Source organism: Apostichopus japonicus, chromosome 13 (assembly GCF_037975245.1).
Source record: "Apostichopus japonicus isolate 1M-3 chromosome 13, ASM3797524v1, whole genome shotgun sequence".
Lineage (NCBI taxonomy): Eukaryota > Metazoa > Echinodermata > Holothuroidea > Aspidochirotida > Stichopodidae > Apostichopus > Apostichopus japonicus.
In genome coordinates, this window is record NC_092573.1 from 16500389 (window position 1) to 16522685 (window position 22297).

Below are 22297 nucleotides of genomic sequence, written 5' to 3' on the forward strand. Positions count from 1 at the left end.
TGCTCCTTCAACCTTATATTTTCATTGCGTAAAAGACGGCTTTGATTTAGACAGCCTAATGGAGAAATATCGATATTTTGTGGCGCACCAATCTGCAGTTAAAGACAAGATAAATAATTGGAAGTCGTGCATAGGTTACGACTATCATCGAAACCAAAGTGGGATCGAGACCCACTTGATAAAATTATCAGAGGTGTAGGGGATACTGGGGACACTATAATTGGCTGAAAGTGCATGCATTGGCTTCTGCGGAGTAAATCTTATACTGAACTTTTATGCTCCACTAATGATCAAAAAGTGTTGTATTTGCAAATTATTTTCTTTAAAAAGGTCCACGTCATCTTGCCGATATACAAACAATAAATAAATAATGGACTCGGTATAAACTCCTGGCACTTCGAGTTTGAGACAAGGTAACCCGAGTCCGAGGGACTTGGGTGCCGCAACCCTATAAGTGTATGATACTAGATGTATATTTCATGCCCTTGTTGTTACTTCGTTCGTCGCATTTTCACATTGCATTTCTTCCGTGTATTTTCTGCAATTACCGAGTTTTATATTCTTGTTATTTGTAGGTCAGCGTACAGGCGACTTCATTGACCTTAACTGTTATGACTATCGATCGATACAACATCATTGTTCACGCCGTCCGATCACGAAGAACTAGAACAACACGAAAGGCACTGCTGGTCAACGTGTACATTTGGACAGGTAAACTATTTTGTTCCAAGTATTGTGTGATGGACTAAGGGAGTTTACTCTCGTATTACGAACAATGTCATATTTGTACTGTCTTTACACTTTAGCAGTATATTTCATTCAGATATCAGGAGATAACCAGAATGCAACATGCATTGAGGTTTCAATTATTTCATTGCATTGGAATTCCCCTTGTTAAGCAGAAATAGCTGTTACAATATAAATGGCCCGAACCAATATTTTAATGCACAATTACACTATGACATGCAGGTAAACACATGTTAGTCTTCTGTGCGTGGCAATACACACCTCTAGAAAAACAATAAGGGTCGTGTGCTCAATGTGATGCATCCCCAAACCAAGTATGAGAAGTATCCACAATTTCCATTGTTCGATATCATGTAAAAGGCCTTTTAGAGTTTGACCTATGATGACCTTAAATGAGATTTGACCTCACAAGCAACAGGATTGTTGTACTCAATATGGCAAATCCATATACCAAGTATGAAAGTATCCATGATTTCTACCATGAAAAAATCATGTTTTAAAGGTTTTTCGGCCTCGAAACTGATATATTTTTCAAAGTTCTCGCTATTTGGCGACCGTGACTAAAAATCTACTGGCAAAAACGCAAATTTCACTCTGATTGCTGTTCAAGTGTCCATAGTACAGATCTACAACATCAAGACTTTCTATGAACAACGGTTAGGCACTTAAGCAGATACATGGTGCTACGTAATTGCACATTGGAAAATTGTGTTTCGTGTGCATTATGAAATTTAACCTTTTTTTCACCAAAAGTAAGGGATGAACAAAGTAAAATATGTCGCAGAACCATAAATAAAGCAGCTAGGCATGCTGTAGTATCTCAACAAATTTAAAATAAACATCTGCAAAAGAGCTACGAAGATAGATACTATACAGCATACGCGAGTCCTAAGCCATACAGTACATCACCTGAACCGCTACTCGATTAGAGCGACTTTGCACATTTTCCCAATTATTTATCTTGTCTTTTAGCTGCAGATTGGTGTGCGAAAAATATCGCTATTACTCCATTACACTGCCTAAATCCAATCGGTTAGTATTCAATTCTGATTCTACCGATTGTTAGCATTCCATTCAGACAGTTCAACCAACTATCGTGCTCAGTCTGGTGATCGTTAACGAAAATAAAATGTACATTTATGGCAAGCTAATTGCTTCAATAAATTAAAAAAAAGGATAATCGGTCGGAAAACCATGTTTATCGACCGTAGAACATGTTTTTCAATCGAAAAACCATGTTTATCGACCGATAAACATGGATTTTCGGTTGATAAACACGGTTTATCTGCAAAAATCCATGTTTATCGCTTGAAAAACATGGATTATCGCTGATAAACATGGTTTTTCGGCGATAAACATGGTTTTTCGGCGATAAACATGATTTTTCAGTCGAAAAACAAGGTTTATCGGCTACAAACTGTGTTTTCAAACGATGAACATGGTTTATCTGTGACAATCCATGTTTATCTGCGATAATCCATGTTTTTCAAAAGATAAACATAGTATGTCGAGCGATAAACATGGTTTATCGCCGATAAACATGGTTTTTCGCCGAGAAACATGGTTTATCGCCGAGAAACCATGTTTATCGCCGATAAACCATGTTTATCGCGTAAAAACATAGCTACGGTCCCGCACAATCCGCACATGGACAAGTGCGGAATAATAATCGGCTGTAAGCTATAGTTGGGGTCTATACAGAAGACCTTTAAAGTCATAGGAAATTGCCAAAGAGCATAACAGGAACTCCTTTTTACTCTATGGAATTGTCAACAGAGGGTTGGGAATTTGATAGCCTCTCCTCTCTATTCGGCAAAGGCACCAACGCAGAATTTATCAGGAGAAACAACCCTGAGCACACCACGAACAGTCTCACACCGGTAACGAGGGCCATATTTCGTTGTTCCTAATTATGGATAGGGCCGGGACCTAACGAAGTTTGGGTACGGCCCGCCCGCGAATATTTTTTTCCCAAACTGAACTGACACTGAAATTATTTCCTCGATTTTGATTGGTTATCAGCGAGCACGTGATATACTTTAGTTTTCAACATGGATCCTCCATAATCTGTCGATATCAATATGATCAACACGAAGAAATTCAAGATATTCACATTAGCAACTGTCCAGAACTTTTGGTAGGTATATATGAACGAAAGTGAAGCAACTATTCCCAACTACTGCGCCCATTATAGGCAGTCCTCGATAGTTTGTTTACTCGCTTGGCTCCGCTCTACACAACACATACATGCAATGTAGCCTATTGTACTGTGTATAGTATACAATACACTAAAACACAGTGCATTTGTAATTGTATACATGTAGCCGATGTACATATGTACGGGGTGTTTGTGTACATTCGGGGTTGCGATACTTTTAGTTTTATAATCATAACTTCAAAATGTATTCAGTCAATGAATCATGATAGGCCTAGTCGAATATGCAGTGGCCATGAAGACGCGCGAGCGAGTGTGTCAGCCATTGAGTGTACACAAACATGGCATTTGACGATATGTCTGTGTCTTTTGACTTGTTAACTATAGTTGTATAGCCTTATAACCTATACGTACGGAAACACAGATGTTTACCGGCACCATTAGAAGTTCTTGTACATGGTGACCTACAGTGGCGTCACCAGACTTTTCAGTCGGGGGGGGGCACAGGGGGGTACCAGCATTTGATGGGGGGCACTTAGGTGGATACTGATCGCCGTCCTGGGGGAGGGGTCTAAGCGGAGGGGGTGCCCCCCTCCCCTTTGGAAAATTTTCGCATACGGAGGATGGGCTAGATGCAAAATGGTGCCACATTTGATGCTAAATTCGATCTGAAGATATCTCCAGAAATTGTTATTTTTGAGGTAATGATTTTAACAACGCGCAGAATTTTGCAGAGGATATGAACCACATGCTGTCTATATTATGCCTAACCCTATCAATAGAACCTACATTTGTTGAATTAATGTGTGCATGACCCCCGACTCCTTTCTTGTCCTTCTCGTTTTCTCCCATTATCTATTAAGATGTAACAGGTTCCAGCATCGTTATTGGCTCCTATCAGGGATCTCACCATGCAATCCAAAGTTTGATCACACATCCAGTATGGCTCAGTATGCAGGTGTGAACATTCGCCATTTGTTCCTACAAGCATCTGACCTCAAATGACCTCTGCACCCCCTACACAACAGGGTTAATATATGGGTCCACAAATATAGGCAAGTATGGTGCCTGTGGACCCTCACATTCTCACATTTCGTCAGCTCCTAACCTGTCAACCTCAGACCAAGGCAACATACCGCAGTACCCTCCCTTCTCACAGCAGGTCCGGATTTTCGGCATTTCACAGGCATCCAATTCACGAGAGGTAAAAGACACACACAGACAGCAGACAAACACTCTCACCCATATGAAAAATGCACACAAGCAGCATGACAACGAGTCAACTGCATTAAAAAAGGAATAGAATGAACTTGGAAGAGTAATACCTGAGAGAAGAATAAAGGTATAATATTTCTGCTTGTCTCTGCACTGTAAAAAAAATGGGAAACCTTACACCCAAAATGTGAGGAATCCTGGTTTCCCGGTGTGGGTTACTTTGGTGTTACACCCGAAAGAGCGTTAAGGTAATATCTTCTGTCGATGACCCAAATGAAGGGAAACCGAGAGGTCCAATGATGGTGATTGTTATATTCTCTGCACGAAACGTCATCACGACAACGATTCTCGAGCAATGACACGGCTTCTAACATAACACACTAGCTCCGCCCCTTTGTTAATATTTCTTGCTTTGCGCGCGGGGGAATTAACAGACTGCACGTTGAAGTCATACGTACGTACGTATACCGTACCGAAACGTACGTAGACTATAGACGTTACGATGTACAAGAAGCTCGCACGAAAAGGTAAGATCATTTGAATCTTTAATAATTTACCCTAAAAAATGAAATCGTAGTTAAAATTCTTAACTGTCAACACATTGAAATGTGGTGTCATACACTGGTTGTGTAATATCTTGTTTAGCAAGCCGCGTTATCACAAACTTGCCACTGAGAGATGCGATCAATTGCAAATCGACTAAACTATTAATGTCAACGTTAGGCTAGCCACGCTATGCCTAAGCTAACTAAGGCTAGAGATAATTGCTACTAGTCTAGCCTGAGTTAGCTTAGGCCTAGCCTAATTGTAAAGACAGGTGCATTCTCCAATCAGGGTAAAAATTTAAAAAAAACATGGTGCCGAGCCCAGGCCGACTCATTTACTTTGTGGTCAACTTAGGAATGTGGACCTTGGTCTAGGCTAATTAGGCCCCCTAGGCTATAGTATTAGCCTATAACTTATATAAGTATAAGTAATAATACTCGGGAGTATTAATGTCAACATTAGGCTAGCAAACTAGGCCAGCCTAGCCTAAATACTACTAATTGATAATGATAATGTTGGAGATATGTTAGCCTATCACATTGTTCAGGTTGTGTGTAATTTGTTAGGGTTTATCAAACATATGGGAAGACTAGGACTAGGCTGCTAGGCCTAAGTTAGGCATTGTAAGGCCAAATAATTTTTTTAATTGTTTAGCATCTCCGCTATATCTTTTTTGGAGGCCGTCAGTTTTTTTTCTCCAAAAACGACAAAATTCTAATAGCCTAACTGTTAAGTGTTAGGCCTAGCTTAACTTTTGTTTGGAAAAATTCATGGCTCACCCCAGCCTAAACCATGTGATATGCCTATAACTTAATGAATATCTAATTTGATGTTTTCAAGGTTAATCTGGAGACAGGTATGCATTACTGAGTAAGAGCCTAGAGTAGAGTACCCAGAACTTGACCGCCACCCAGAACCTGACCGCTAATTAATAAATAACAATTAATTGAACAAACATTATACATTTATGTGATTTATGTATTCCACTATATTTTTCACATTTGTTGCTGATGATAAAGACCAATATTTTAGCCATTTTGATTACTAATACTGGTAAAATACATAAATTCAAAAATGGAACTGATTTTTTGGGGGGAAAATTCTGTTTTCTTGAAAAGACCTTTAAGGATTTCACACTAACTAAAATGTGGTAAATATGTAAAAGTAACTGAAATCTTTTAGATTTTCTGACTGCTACTATTTAATGTGAAATTATTGAACACTTTCATTAAGGCATAAATTATAAATTGATTCAAGTACATGAGATCTGGGGTTGGTCATGTTCTGGAACTAGAACTAAATTTGCATTGCAGTATTCAACCACTATATGGGAAATACACACTGTAGCTGTATTAGTACTGTTTTAACACCAATATGTGATCAATGTTTGAACACACAAATATGCCATGATGTTGGTTCCTAAATTATAGAAAAATTATTACATAATAGCTTAATTCTTCAAATGTCAATATCAAACTTGGCAACCATACTGTATGTCTGATTTATTTAAACCTGTATTGGGATATATTTTTAGCAAGTCAACAGGTGCCAAACACTGAAACCTGATACTGAGTTAACAATGCAGTGTTTTCTGCCTAGTTAGATGTGGCAGCATGAAACAAGTAATAAATTAATGGTCATACCAGACTGAAACTATGCACTTCAAAGAGGCAAGTAAATCACAAACCTTGGTTTTCTGGTTATATTTGCATTCTCATTCAGATTCATTTGTTATCCTCTGTCAAAACTGACCCAGTTATTCACTGACCCAGTAGCTCAACAGTGTAGGCAGCTTAGTTTTATGCCATATGGTAGTGAGTACAATGTTCAGTATTACCAAATATCTCAAAACCTTTTGTTTTCTCTTTTTGTATGATCAGGCAAAACGAGGAGAGGTCAACTGGAGTCTAATCATTCCTGATGGAGAAGACGACAAAACCCTTAAAGAACATACAGAGGTTATGGAGAAGGAATTTTAAAAAAAACACTCCAAAAGTTGATCTAATCAAACAACGAATGGAAATAACTTATGCTCAAAGGCGTAAATTAATTAACTCCAAACCACTTATTGTTGAAGTTCAAGAGAATTACCCTGCATTGTTTTCGCCATGCGAAATTGGCAATGAATTCAAACGTCTAACAGATACAGAACTTCACAAAATCTTTGAAAGCTCTTTAAGCAAGGCTGCAAGTAAAATATTATCAGAAGTAAAACTAAAGTCACAACTTTTGCCAATAGTGATGAAGCACCTGCAAATTGAGGACAAGACTGTTGCTGCACTTTTAGTCCTTCCAGTTGTGTTCTTGAGTTTCTTCAAACTTTACGAGGTAAGTGATCAACAAAATCATTGCAACGTAGGTGATTTGTTTCTTCTCTAATTTCTAGACTTGTTGAGAAGTTGCAAGGAACTAACACACTCATGTTGGCTTTTTACAATCTAAGGACAAAACATTCAAAATAGTATCTTAGGCAAGGTTTCTGCCAGAAAATTTGAAGGGGGGAGGGGGGGGGGGTGGTGAAGTCGGTGAACCACCTAAAAAGAAAAAACAATAAAAAACAACAAATACCCGAGAAAAAAATCTGACTCGTGCTGACTCGCGAGGGTGATCGCCAAGTATAGGCGTAGAGTCAGCATGCGATTTTGTCCCAAAATTCACTATAGCAATTTTCAGATTTTATATGTCATTTTGGTAAAAGCAAATAGATTATAAAGACTTGTTGATTCCTTGCCAGAGCCAAAAGGAATCTCAGCCTATGCAGTCATGCTTGTGTGTGTGTCTGTGACCAAGGCTCAAAATAAGACCACACAAATGCGCACCCGCAAATGAGGGGAAAAAAACGGTTTGCGGGTGCACACAACAAAGGCAAACGAAAAGATTTGAGGGTCAAAAAAGAAACGTGTCCGAGAACAACTGACGGCTGCCTAGGCTCCTTACTGTACAAACTTGTAGGATGGTCCAGTACAGAGCCTAGTCACATGTCGGGTGTTCTCGGACACAGTTTATTTGCTGTTAAACAAACATCTGTGCTGGCAGACAATGGTATTCCACTAGCAAAGTTTTGCGAGTAAATAAAACCTTAATTCGAGCTTTGGTGACGCCGTTTGTAAACATAAGTGAACAATACAAGATCTAATTATTCTCATACTTGGTAGGTGGAATACCCCTAGTGAGTACATGATCCTTATTGTTTTTGGTCAAGGTAAAAAAACCTACACTGGGTATGTACATTGCTTGTAAACGCTAATAATAATAATGTATGATTTTATATAGCGCATTACACATGAGTCTCAATGCACTTTAAATCCATTACCACTGGTCATGGTATAACTCGTATGACCCACACATACGTGGGCACAAGGCTGCTGAGATCAGTACCAAATTAACAAGTTACACCTCTGCAATTACAATTAGTATTTTTTTTTAAATCAACCAACCCAAAACCGAACATGGAAGCCAATGAATAAAATATCCTGCTAACATTTTCCTATCCCCAGCTCTGATAAACAAACTCACTGAGTGTTTATAACTTGTGGTTTTGCTTTTCTATTCGCAGGAAGAGACATCTCCAGATTATGTTGTGGACGCAGCGGAAAATGCGGATCCATTTGTTGCAGTTATTGGGGACGTAATGAAGCCAAAGTGCTGTTATATCGTTGTTGAAAAACACATTGTATTTGACACTGCAAATGTTATTTCTGCGGCCAGCTCTTTGTTCGGACTCCTGTACGCCTGCAACATTCACTACACCACGACTACGCTTGAAACATACACCTTCATTCAGAAATTCTGCATGAAATTGAGTGACAAATTGAAGACACCAAGGAGAGTAAGGACATTTGTTGAAAAGATTAGAGAGTGAGTTAGTCTTTCTTTATCATGACTGGAGTACTTGTGTGCTACTGTACTGTCGTACTATACTGTAGCAGCAATTCAGAAATTCTGCAAGAAATTGAGAGACAAACTGAAGACCCCAAGGAGAGTAAGGGCATTTGATGAAAAGATTAGAGATTAGTGAGTTAGTCTTTCTTCATCATGACTGGAGTTCTTGTGTGCTACCTTACTATTGTACTATACTGTAGCATCATCCTTCTTGTGTGATACTGTACGTCTCAAATGCAAACTTAGTATCATATGACATGTGCTATAGCGTCCTGGTTGTTGATTGACTGTCTTCCTATCCAAATAACATCACATAATACTTTTCAATAAATCAGCATGTTTCCTAAACAATTCTACAGTATAGAGTGGAAGTTTATTAATGTGACAAATGAGTTTTGTATGAACATTACAATAAGAATCCTGGTGACCTGTGATATTCATTTTTAATCGTTCAGTTTATATTGATTGGGACGGCTTTATTTAAATTAATAAATGTTTGCATGCACGTCGTTGGCATAAAAAAGCTTTATCAATCCTTATCATTTGTTGCCATAGGTAAATCAAATCTATGGCAGATTCTGTACATGTATGTGCCTGAGTATACGTATAATGTCATATCTATCGAATCCATGATTAACCCTAATCATGCTGAATTTTGTTAGAGGGCATGCTCCATGTTGGCTTCAATAGAGCTCTGCAGGAGCGGCCACGTGGGTTCGACCAAAAGGGGAAAAAACAGTCGTTCTAGCCTACAGCTACCATAATCTAGAATTTAAGCTAGGAATGCAAATGGGGGGCACTCATTCGGCATAGATATAGCGTTTAAAAAACATGTCGCCTACAGCAAGATAATGGTTTAAGCAAATCAGAATGTTATTTTCCTCATCAGTTTTCCTTAACTTAATTAGTTGTGTTACGTATTTACATTTTACTTGATAAAGATTTATCACTATACTTGTGGCACATTGCGTTTCGGCAATTTTGCAACTAATTTATAACAGACCATCATCTGATAGCTTATGGTAGAATATATTTATTTCTTACTCTGGCAATTTTACCCAAATTTAAGGATTAATTGCATAATTTACATGCAAAACAAACTTGCTGTTCCAACTTTTTACATGTTAGGGCTCGGATTATGTCACAATCTTACAGCGTTTTGTGTGATTGTGCTTACCAGACATTTAATGTGAGTGATTAAATTAAACATTTTTGGTAATATGCAAAATTATCACGTTTTCCTGACAAGACAAGGTTCTAAGAAAAACAAAATGGTCCTGCATGTAATAGGACGAAATATTGGGCTGCAAAGTGATTATTAAATATAAATAAAAACTTAGGACTACTTTTGTTGTAACGAGACTACTTTTGCTGCAAATCAGAAACTTTGTTATATTCTTAATCAGTTATTATTCAACCTGTTTTTAAATTTGACGAACTATTGACAACTAGATTGTTCATAATAAAGATCCTAATCTTTCACCGCAAGTCTACCAGAAATAGACTAAACTGGTCAGCTTAATTGATGTATTGTATGGCACTTTGGGTCATATACAGAATTATCCATCCTGGGATGTAAAATTCTCTTGTGGGCGAGAAAAATGGATCTTTCAAAATAATGTAATAAATAATTTTAATTAATGTTGGTCAAGGGGGGGGGGTAATTACAAGTTCATTATTTGTATCAATTTATTACATTACAAGTAACTCCTGTCAAATTTAGTATTTAATGTATAGGGGAGGGGGGTAGGGGACAGACGCACACGCCGAAACCACAGTCTATTTATAATATTTAAATGGTCTTTAAAAGGATTACACACATGCATGTGTAAGGTATTTACACAGTAAATGATACTGTTATTGCTCTTCTCTAACTGGTGACTAGTTAAAAGTTACAATCTATTTCACATATCTTGCTCAGGTAGTAACATGTAATATTTCACTTGCATACTGTATAATTAATATTTCGACTATAAGTTCCTAACATTTCATGCTCAAGGCCTAACGCACTATATAGTTAAGAACGACAAATTGAAATAAGGGGGTGGGGGGGGGGGGGGTATGTACAGTATTACATGTGTATTTATTAAACATATATACTTATTATTTGTTATAGTAATCCTACTGTTTTTCTTTTCATCAAAGCTTCTTTAAATCGTTCTTTGAAGTTGTGACAATAAATACAGTTGTTTTTTGAAAATATATTCTTTGTTACTTATTCAGCAACACTGGGATAGTACATCCTGGTGTAGTTTACCCCAGATTTTGGTGTAACCTGTAGGTTACACCACTTCCTCGGTTGCAACTTTTGCTACCACCAGAAAGTGAGGAAACCTTTAGTTACCTCAGATACTGGTGTAATAGTCCCCAGCTTTTTAAGGAATGTATGTTACCCCCAAAGCAGGGAAACCTCTGGTTTTCTCACTATCTTAGGATACGTTACCCCTAAACTTGAGGAAACCAACAAACCCTTGGATGTGAGGAAACGTTAGGTTTCCCCAATACATAAGGAAACAATACTACTTAACTTGAGGAAATCTAATTTTGACGAAAACCCCAAGTTTGAAGGAAACGTCAAGGTTTCCCTTCGGGTGCAGAAACCTGGTTACCCCAAAAACTGGTGGTAGCCTGGTTGCACCCACTTTTTGGGGTAACCTGACCTCTTTTTTTTTACAGTGTGTGCAACTCATTTGAAGAAAATACGAATTACTGTGCTTCTTTGTCCTTATGAAAAACCAACTCAGATGATGGGAGTTGAATATAACAAAATATATATATATATATTTTTTTACCAACCCAAATCTCAGATGGGGGGGGGGACTCGGGGGGCACTAGGTTTTCCAGGGGGGCACGTGCCCCCCTGGCCCCCCCCCCCTTGGCAACGCCATTGGTGACCTAGTAGGCCTGCATTAACAGTATATGCGTATTCGTATTAGTTCGAGATCTCAAATTCACTAATATAGGCCCTACCGCCCTTACAGTGGCTCTTAATAACTGGAAGCCTCACATTGTATCTATATGTAGGCACACGTAGGCCTACAGACTTTAACTTAGCCTGTATAAGGCCTACACACGTATTTTTGACATGATGCGGCCCATGAGGATTGATATGATCAACACTAACAGTGTCACATACATTCATTGATAAACGCAGACTACCATTCCGGTTTTGATCAGCCAATCAGAATCGAGGAAATAATTTCAGTGTCAGTTTAGTTTGGGAAAAAAATATTCGCGGCCCGCCCATATGCGGCTTCGGAACCAAAGATTTATCATATATATATACTAACATAACATGTAGAGTTTTGGAAGTAGTTCCGGTAAATTTTCATCAGTCGCCAAATATGAAACATAATTTATCGCCGAAAAACTATGCTTATCGGTCGATAGACATGGTTTATGGCCGATAAACTTGGATTTTCGGCGAAAAACATAGTATTTCGGTCGAAAAACCATGTTTATCGGCGATAAATAGCGTTTATCGCCGATAAACCTTGTTTATCTGTCGAAAAACATGGTTTATCGCCGATAAACATGGATTCTTCGAGAGATAAGCTTGGATTATCGAGAAAAAAACTTGGAATATCTAATGAACATCCCTGTTTATCGTTCGATAAACATAGTTTGTCACCATAAAACCATGTTTATCTGCCGATAATTATGGTTTTTCGGTGACAAACTATGTTTATCGGTCGATAAACATGGTTTCTCGGTCGATACACATGGTTTTTCGACCGAAAATTCATGTTTTTCGATTTATTGAGCATTTGGCTTGCGATGTACATTTGTATTTAGGAAGTGACAGATATCGGTCGCAGTGCGACATTCGAGTCTAAGGTCTATATTTAAAATGGTAGGATTAAAATCGTATCCTATAGAGTATCCTACGTGTTGAGCGAAGAAAACAAAAACGAAAAAAACGTAACAATAACCGTGACTCAATGCCCATTGTGAAAGGATTGTGGGGTTCCCTAAAGCTTCAAGGTGTTTAGTAATAAGTGATTGCTTATGATATAACATGTTACAATAGTTGGTTCGATCAGTTGATCTGCGTATCAAAAAAGATCTGGATAAGTATATATGTTTTCAGCACATAAATTGCTTCTTTGAGACGTATGTTGCGTTTATTTTTCAACGGACCGCTATCACGCCAGGAGGGAATCGTACTGTACGCAAGAAGAATGTCCTCCTCAACCTATTTGGTTCGGGTTTATCTCTACGATTTGAATAACCTGTTTCATGTACTTTTCTTAATGAAATATCTGGTTACTGACCGTTTTTCCCAGTACAATGGTGTAAATATCTGGACGGATACAAGGTTAACATCGCTGGTGAATTCTCATAGGATTTGCCATTTGCAGTCTCATAAGGATCAGAATTTTGTCCACATTTTTTTTTAGCTACATTCTTCTACTTCTTCGAAAATATTCGAAACAATTATTTGTCATTAAAAATTATATGTAGATGATTCGCAAACATCGTCTCCATCTGCCCTGTCCAAACCACGGGACGTGTTACTTTTTAAATGTTAACGTTGACGGAAATGAAGAAAGTGTTACTGGATTCTGAGTTCAGCTTGCAATCATGGGCGTCCACAGAATACAAAAAAATAACAGAAAAGGGGGGGGGGGGCATTCTTTGGCTTTCGTAACCGGTTAACTTTCCACATAATTAAACGTTTTACAATAAAATAATTAACCGGTTAACCGTGGAAATTGACCCTATTTGGCAGGTGTCTGGGCTGGGAGAGTGGCGTAGTAAGGAGTAGTGCAGCAAATATAAATTTCCCGCAAAGGGAGAGTCCAAATTCACCCAAGTACAACCGGTTGGGCACCTCTAGAAGATCGGATATGGCACTTTCAAGCTTTCTCTTTTTCTAGTCGACCGATTTTCTTTTTCTGGGAGTACAGGGGTGCGGCGAAGCCCGAGGAATCTGCAGCACTAAATATATTTCTTGGCTTCTGCTAGCGATTTTGAATAACATATATACATGAAAGAAATAGGAATTCCTCCTATTCACTCCGTTGAACATATTTCAGGGCCCTTGTGGGGTCCAGGATACGATGATCCCATAAGCTGCAGCGTTTACTCGTAAAACGTCACACACGAAAACACATGTCAAAGAGAATGTATTCTAGACCCTGGTTGGGGTCCTTGGGACTTTAGCTTTGATATTTTCACTTTTCAGATACTTAATGTTCTCTGATAGTGAGTTTAAGAACAAATTAAATTTCATGGAGGAACACAATTTCTATGGAATTTATTTGAAAGCTGTCTACCATTTTGATATATTTCTTTCTCTTTTTACTAAGTCTCAAAGTTCCCTGCCCCTTCTCGGGCGCCCATGCTTGCAGTATTTAGCATATATTCCATTAGCGTTGTTTTTTGCCATTGATGAACTTCAGCCTTAATCAGAATCCGTGGAGTCAAAAGCCTTTTAACATTTGCATTTGGTAAGGGTATTGTGAACGCATTTTGTAGAACGACTTTAACAACTGACCGAGCAACGTTCCAAAAGTAAAGAAACAAAAGCGGCAATTTGTTATGTAATGACGATTGGACGCTTTTAATGGTTGGGGGTACAAGGGATGTCCCCGGAAGCTACAGCATATTAAAATGACAAAAAGAGGATTACACTTAAAAATTCTATAGAATGTATCTCATAGCCTTAGAAAGGGTCCCGACGGCAAAGCCCTCGGAAGCTGCAGCCTTGTTCTCTCTTAGTGAATTTAAAATACATGTCAAGTACAAACGCGTTAGAGAGAGAGGAATTGTATATCTCTGGAGTTTATTTGAAGCACATGTCAGAATATGAGTTACAGTTCGCTGGTATGTATTCAAACCCTGGTGTGAGGACTTCAGTTGCAGATAAGTTCTCGTTCTCTTTGTGCGATTTTAAAGCTCAGATATATATTTAGAGATGAATTCAATTTTCGGGGTCCCAAGTATTTTCCAAATCTGGGGAAAAGGGAACGATTTTTCCTCTTTCTTAATTTTTGTGTTACTCCTTTGTCAATCGGTGTAAGACTATGCTGAATTCGGCTCAAATATTGAGACCGACTTGGCATGTTTGATTCCATCACAAGGGGACCCTACCTGACATCAAAGACATGCATTAAGTTAATGTCGGAACGAAGACATCTCTTGTCATTAATCTCTTCCCTACGTTTGTGGAGCCCAACATTCAGTGCGTTTCTCTTAGTAACAGAGTCCTATAAATGTCATTGATCTATTGTTCCTGTGAGCTGCAAATAAGTATTGCAAGAAATTAAACTCCAAAAGGGTTTTTTATACATTTTTTTCTGTTCTGCTCCAACATAACCAGCTAGCATTAATCTATGCATATATTTTCTAGTCATATGTAATTATATTTTAGGATAGCCCATCTCACATTTTCCTGCATGCATTACACGTAAATGGTTTACATTTCTAAGTTTGAGGGTGTCCCCTCCCCGCCCCTACTGCAGCAATTTATTTCCAAAAGGACAGCTTACAACGACAATACATTTAATTAGGCCATTTTGATTCCCTCATCGAGTTTTAAACTGCTGACTTTACAAATTTAGAATAAAAATTCTTACTGAATGTAGAGTCAGGTTGGTTTAATATGACTGTATGTATTAAGTCATTTTGATGGCAATATGGCAAGTTCCCTCACAACAGGGAATGTGATTCATCAATAATTACTGCCTAGCACTTCTTAACGTATTGTTCGCGTAAATTAAGCCTGTACCTATACCTCTTAGTGTCCTATTTATATATTGAATGTAAATCGGAACTTTCTCTTGTTGAATGCTTGTTGACAGCTGTAAGGAAGAACCACCTAAAGGCATCCGTAGACGTTCTCCTTGATGAGCAGAGAATACACAACTGCCCATAGTCATACTCCAGTGACCTCTGATCTAGGTGTACACTGTCCTTGCTTTTATGCATGTTGCGTTACATGGTAACACATGGGCGGCCATTTGGGGGAACTAATACAACGATGAAACGAATAAACAAGAAAGAAAATTGTAAAAGAAGAAATATGCAAAATGAAACAAACATATGTAATACCAATGTAAAAATTGTGAAAGGCTGCACTTAAAAAGAGAAAGAAAAAGAAAAAGAAATTCATGTAGTGAAACATATCAAACACATGCAACCGAAGGATAAACAAGGAGCACCGGGAGGTCAAAATTTATCCACTTGTCAGAACAAAAATATCAATCCCAACCATAAAAAGGAAGATGTATTGTAAATAAAAGAACATTCACACGAAATCAAAACGAACGCTCACACGCGAAACGAACAAGTGCTCAGAACAAAAAGAACAGGCGTCACAAACGAAGATGTACCATAATCAAAAATACTTTCGCATGAAATCAAAACGAACGTCCACGTGAAACGAACGAACACCTATGATCCAAAAAGTACAGATGCCACTGTTTTGGTTATACCTTGACCGTGTTATATTACGAAATGTAGTTACGACATACTGTTTTTATTGTGACCACAAGTGAATATTTAACCGGGGGGGGGGGGGGCAGAGGCAGACGAGGCTGTTCGTTTTGATTCTGTCCCAATGTTCGTTTTTATTATGTCCCAATGTTCATTTTGATTTTGTCCCAACGTTCCTTTTGATTTATGGGGAAAACTTTCAATCGTGGGGGCGTACTTTAATTTAGTTCGCGCAGACATGTCATTTATCTACATTCTTATTATTGTTCCTTTTCATCTTTGTTCTTGTCTGTTTGTCTCTTGTGTCATCGTTGTATTTTCTTCCCAAATGGCCGCCCATAGTCACAAAGACACTGTCGTTTAAACTTACCTGGTAAGACTTGCTGGGGAGCAGAGGTTGGCCAGAACAAAGGAGAAAGAGCTAGTGCTATAGAGATGTAGTATTTCTTTAATTGGTTCGGATTTTCCTTTTGTATTTCTAAAGTAAGTTTACCTTAATATCAGAGAGACGCTTAATAAACTATAGAGATTCATTACTCTCAAATTGATGTCTCGCTCTATTCATTTTGCCTGGAAAGTTAGGTCTTCAATCAATGTCCAGTAGGGAACATTATGACAACAGCCATGTGACTTCCCTTTACCTGTCTTAACCTTGTGCAACACAGTGCTGCCAAATCTTAAAAGTAGATTTGCGTACCATGCCTGTACTCTTCTTACGTATACCACAAATAAGCATTTCTTTCCATCGCTAAATATACATATCACCTATGTTATTTCAGTAATGACTGGTGACATAAACTCATTCTTATAATGTTATCTTTCCCAGGCTCAATCTTTGTGCAGTTACCAGTCTTTATAATGACTGATGTCAACCACTATCGATGTGAAGTCAAGGTTGATTCTCTGGCTTGGAGTCTTGTCCATCACTACTTTGTCGTTGCCTCGACGTACTTGTTGCCTCTGTTGGTTATATTTGGTTGCTATCTTGGCATTCTCTTTAAAGTATGGCAGAAGACGTCACGTGGCACTGAAAGTGCTGAAGCCCACCACAGGTCGAACTACCGCAAGAGGAGGATAACCCGGATGGTGTTTATTGTTGTCATGCTCTTTGCCCTTTGTTGGCTCCCAACAAATATGCATCGATTGTGGAGAGCGACTGATCCAAACTACGACCATATCTGGACGTCCAATTGGAAATTATCGAACACTCTAGTTATCTTTATACTTGTATTGTCTTACTCAAATAGCTTGATTAATCCGTTCGTTTATGCGTTCATCACAACTGCGTTTAAAAAGTGTGCGTATAAATCACTATGCTCTCACTGGCACACGTACGAGACCAATGTATTAACATCGAACGAAATGAAAACTGTATCCACACACTCCACACAAAGAATCGCGAGGGATTCTTCGCAGGAACGACCTACGTCTTTAACTTAGAAATGCTAAAGGACAACATGATTACAGAAGCACTTTGCACATGCTCATAGCTGCAGATGAGATTAACAAAGTACACACCTTTACCTTCACAGTAATGAAGCTGCACAAAATCACTTCTTAATCATGAATTACGGGAAAATAGTTCGAACGTTACAACAAGTATTCTGTGAAATTTATTAAATTGATTGTTTTGTGGGGTCATATCTCAGAGTTCGTTATCGTTTGCAAGATCAAGTCCTTTTACATCACTATCCGTGCATTAATGAAAGGTTGGTGGGTATTGTAAATTCAATAACATTTCTGCTTAAGGTTAAGTTAAGTTCTGTTTGATGTACATATTAAGGCGTATTAATATATAGTTTCGAGATGTCTAAATTTTTCATCTATTCAGCTCGTACAGAAGTACAGAATTAGCCACTGACATGACGGCTTTAAAGTTTACTTTGCAAAGGTTTCATAATGCCACAAAGGAAAGTAACACCATGTCATGACGCATATTAGTTGATTAGTTTTATATTGCTATTTCAAAAACAATCCCGTGAGAGTTAAAATCCTCTAATATGAGATAGTGACACCGATTACGTTTCCGGGAGGGGGATTTTACGGAAGCGTAGAGGGAACATCACACTGACTACTTACACACTTAAAATTTACAGTTTTGACGAGATGCGTTAAGTGTATAAACGTCAAAATCTGAAAAATACCGCTTTGCACTTTTGTTATTTACCACGTGACAAACGCCAATAATCTGAAAATTACCGTTTTCAAGAAAATATATTATGCGTGAAAATGGGCACCATGCTTATTACCTTGTCAAAACGTAAAATTGTCGATTTGCAGACTTAGTAGGCCTACTTCTTCTCAAAACGTCACAAAGTAGATTTATTAACCGTGCAGAACGCACAAAAAACTGAAATTTACCGTTTTGCAATGTCGGTAATTCGTCAATGTGTTGTTCCTTCTGTGGCTTCCGTAGGTTCGGGGAATCTTACCAATCATATCTGTCTTGAAGTTTGTAAATAAGGTGACTTAAGGAAATAGTACAAGATGGATGGTGTATTACAAACTATAAGGGTCAGGTCGAAAAACATAATAAATAAAGGTGTTAAAACCCTTCTGAAGCATGTAAATAGTATGTGTAATAGTGATCCGTCTATGTGCCACGTAACCAGTTACCGCGAGTTTGTCGTATCATTTGTCCCCCGCTGCGCAACGTATATGGAAACAAACGAACAAAATTTTATAAGATAAGTATATTTTAAATACATTTGTGATTAATTAATTATGGTATATGATCTAGGTTTCTGGAATTTACAAACAGGAAAGCACACATTTAACGTGCCTTACATGCTAAAAGGAATTGGTGGTGGAAACAATCTGAAGTGCACTTTGTTGATAGTATAGTAGTATCATAAATATATCATGTAGTGTGTCATTTTGTATTTAGTTGCGTGTATTGTAACATTCGTAAGTTTAATGTAAGGACTGTACTACAGGAGATGAAAGAATATGAAGAGAATTTTAGTACACATGTTTAGCTACCGAAGACGCAACTGTTTCTTTGTAAACTCCATTATCTCTGAATTAAAATGAATGGACTCGCACACTCGCTTGCACACTTTTATCTTGACTGACAAACTCCACCGGGTCAGTCTACCATAAGTCGCATTTTCACGGGAAACGCTAGAGTTCCTTTGAATACAGAGTTCAACAAAATCTAATTGAAAGCAATATTGCTTAGTGTGGAACGCCAAGAGTACAACTTCGAATATTACCAAAATCAGTTATTTTAGAATATACCGTAAATAGTCGAGTATAGCTTCGTTTTATGCTTGGAATATTTACACCTATTTTCGAGAAACTTCATAGGACGGTGCCCTTTATGTATAGGAAACATAAACCTCGCATACCTTCAGAACGAAAGGTGAAGGTTAGAGCCCAAAGGGTCAAATTCAGTGAAACTTGACATAAAAGTACACGATGACAAGTGCGCAACCGGTAGGGGGTGGGGGGGGGGGGCCTTAGATATGTTGTCGTCCAGGAGGGATCTAATTTTATAACTAGAATTTTACAATAGAACAACAAGAGAGCAATCCACGGATTTGCTGATCTCAATCCTTGTAACGATAAGTCAACACTTTTCAGTTTTGCAATTTTAAGGGTAAATGACGAAGTGACTTTAATGGCCTTCGACTTTGACATGCTCAAAGAAGGATGAGCCCATGATCTAATATTCCTACAACCGGCCGATACTCCTTATCGCCCTTAGTCTTACAATGTGAATGTATAATCTCACCTAGGTCCAATGTTAATCATTAAAGGCGTAAGCCTATCAAGGTTAGTGCGACTATATATAATTCAGTCACTCACGTTACACATGGTTAGGCTTACCTACAGACCTTGTAGGTCCGTTTACAATAATTAAATCCCCAAAACTCTATCCAACTGTTGACAAGAAGTCTGTTCAGTCGCTTAGAAATGAGCATATAGTGTGAAATTCTGTCATGCAGACCACGAAACCTAACGTTTTTTGATTGTCATGTTGCAGGTCTGTCTATGAAGGAACTTTAGGATGCAGCAAGCCAACAACTTTCCATTCAGTACTAGGCTATCAGTGTAAGGATGTTAAGCGGGTTACTGTTCAAATGCACAAATACCCAGTAGAGAGGTACGAAGTCGCCTCCGCATTATACGAGCCTTAAATTAATTTGAGGCCAATATCGCGATCGGCACTTTATTTTTATCTGGTAGTGGTGGTGCGGATAATGCTGAAGCAATATGCAATGACAAATGGTCCAAAAGTATTACGATAATTAACAGAAGGGTACGATGCTAATATTAAAGTACACAATAATTATACAACTATGATCGATAACATTATAAAAGTACACAATTATAACGGTGAGCATTCTACAGAGGGAGCTCGCGATGAATACGGTAGCATACATTTATATCATCATTGTGTGCTTTTATATCATTATCATCATTTAATTATGAATCTTTTGACGTTTTATAATTTTCAGGCTCTTCATTCTACATTGCCTGCCTGACAAGTATGTAGCTGAGCTCTTTACGCACGAATACTACTGATTTGACAACGGAGCTTTTGCCAATGACACAGGCAGTGGCAGCTTCCTGGGCACACATTCTCCAAGTTTAAAATTCATTATTTCATCCATTGGACGCTTGAAACTTTCTGACCATTTAAATGTGAATTAGGCAATTTTTTGTGAACCGCAAAGTCAATTTGCGTTGTAATTTCCAGCACGACTTTTTTTTTGGGGGGGGGGGAGGGGGTGTTTTTGAAGTAATGTGCCACATAGACAACTCACAAAAAATCTGTACACATCGAGATTCACATTCATCGGAATTGTGCTTTAGGGGAAAGTTGAGAGCTACTCACATACAACACACATACACGAGCACGGGCACGGGCATGCGCACGCGCACGCGTTTGCACGTTTAATTCTCAAATATATAAATATGGAACATTATCGTCATTGTCATCAACGACTCATCGTCATCGTGGTCATCATGATTTTGTCTAGTTATTATTTGATGTTAATATGGATTTCGTCTCCTAAGAGAAGCATATGGTTTCAAACCACTAAGTGACACATTCTGTTCCCATTTTATCAGTCCTAATAGTTACTGAATGAAACTGTTGAACACAAGTTAATGCTTCGTAGTAAGATAATGTGACGTATGTTTGTCAATATATTGGTTGTTGTTGTTGTTAACAATTCTTATATGACTGTGCCGGGTAGAGCAGGAGAACCAATGGTTAATATCAATTGAGAGTTTTCTCAAAATGTATTTAACAGTACATACTCAAAAAATCTCTGTGGAAGCCTTGATGTATGCCTTTCTACTGGAATGCCTCCAATTAAATGTGTACTGGAAGTAGAATATTGTCAATTTGTAACTTTAAGAAACAGAATGAATATCTAATAGTTGTTGCATATATTACTGTCAAAAAAAAAGATTTTGATGAGTCTTCATTTGTTAAATAACTGCTTTTATATCTGCAATAACTCAAACACCGACTTACCCCCCCCCCCCCACCCTCCACACGCCTTCTAACTATTGTCCGTTATATGTGTTAGCCAAGTAATCGACATGTTCATCAGAAAAAAATATCATCAACCTTATAAGGAAGGCGGTAAGAAAACATATGGAACTTTACACTAGTGTAATATATTTTAGAGAAGAAAGTGACATACAAACAACTTTCACCTAAGAAGGGTCCATGAATATCCCTTTTCCCTCGCGTCCGTCGACTCACACATTTATAGGATAATATATGGTGAAAATCTATTTTACATGTTCTGTAAAGTGAACTTGAAGCAAGAAGGTGTGATGTCATAGATGCGTGTATACTTACAAAATTGTTTTATTTTTTTCTTTCAAGGGAACATCTAATATTCTTCTTCAAAATTAGGATGCATTGATACACGAATACGCACTTCTCTGTACTAAGCCCAGGGTTCTGCCCAGGGTAGATTGAGTGCCGGTACAAGAAAATTTTGGGTTTTGGAAACCCCCCAGATGGCCGGAAACGGCCCTTCCCGAGTATTCTGAGCCACATATAGACAGCTTTGAAATGAGATCTCATGTCTGGAATTTTTCATAATTAATGAAAAAAGTTAGGACAAATATCTGGAGCACGAGAGTACAGACCAGCCGGTGGTGCCTATTAAGTATACTAAAAAGCAATAGCAATGCACCGTGCACGTGGCTGACTAGTTCGTGTAGCCGTCACGTATAGTCACTACGAGGCGGAGTGCGCTGGTCGTGCCTAATGCAATATGATGTAAATTCACCCGCTACGAAGGTTAACGGCCGTATGTGTACTAGCTAGCTGGATAGTGC

The 22297-nt window shown here is 38.2% G+C and overlaps 2 protein-coding genes across 2 annotated transcripts in view; both read left to right on the forward strand.

Annotated features, from left to right (window-relative positions):
* LOC139978711 (G-protein coupled receptor 54-like) overlaps positions 1–21480 on the forward strand; it is a 47141-nt gene extending 25661 nt beyond the window's left edge. Inside the window, exons 2-3 of the mRNA XM_071989155.1 lie at positions 576–711; positions 16812–21480. Of these exons, the coding sequence (XP_071845256.1) occupies positions 576–711; positions 16812–17425 (750 nt within the window). The 3' untranslated portion in view covers positions 17426–21480. The remainder of the gene's footprint in view (positions 1–575; positions 712–16811) is intronic.
* Positions 4269–11126, forward strand: LOC139978712 (uncharacterized). The gene is made up of 3 exons (XM_071989156.1): positions 4269–4644; positions 6544–6991; positions 8220–11126. The coding sequence occupies exons 2-3, from the start codon at positions 6584–6586 to the stop codon at positions 8523–8525; spliced, it is 714 nt and encodes a 237-aa protein (XP_071845257.1). The 5' UTR covers positions 4269–4644; positions 6544–6583; the 3' UTR covers positions 8526–11126.
* Positions 21481–22297: the final 817 nt, after the last annotated feature.

Coding starts and splice junctions, on each gene's coding strand:
- LOC139978712 (XM_071989156.1), top strand. CDS start 6,584: ATGGAGAAGACGACAAAACCCTTAAAGAACATACAGAGGTTATGGAGA. Junction 6,992..8,219: donor GTTTCTTCAAACTTTACGAG/GTAAGTGATCAA, acceptor TTCTATTCGCAG/GAAGAGACATCTCCAGATTA.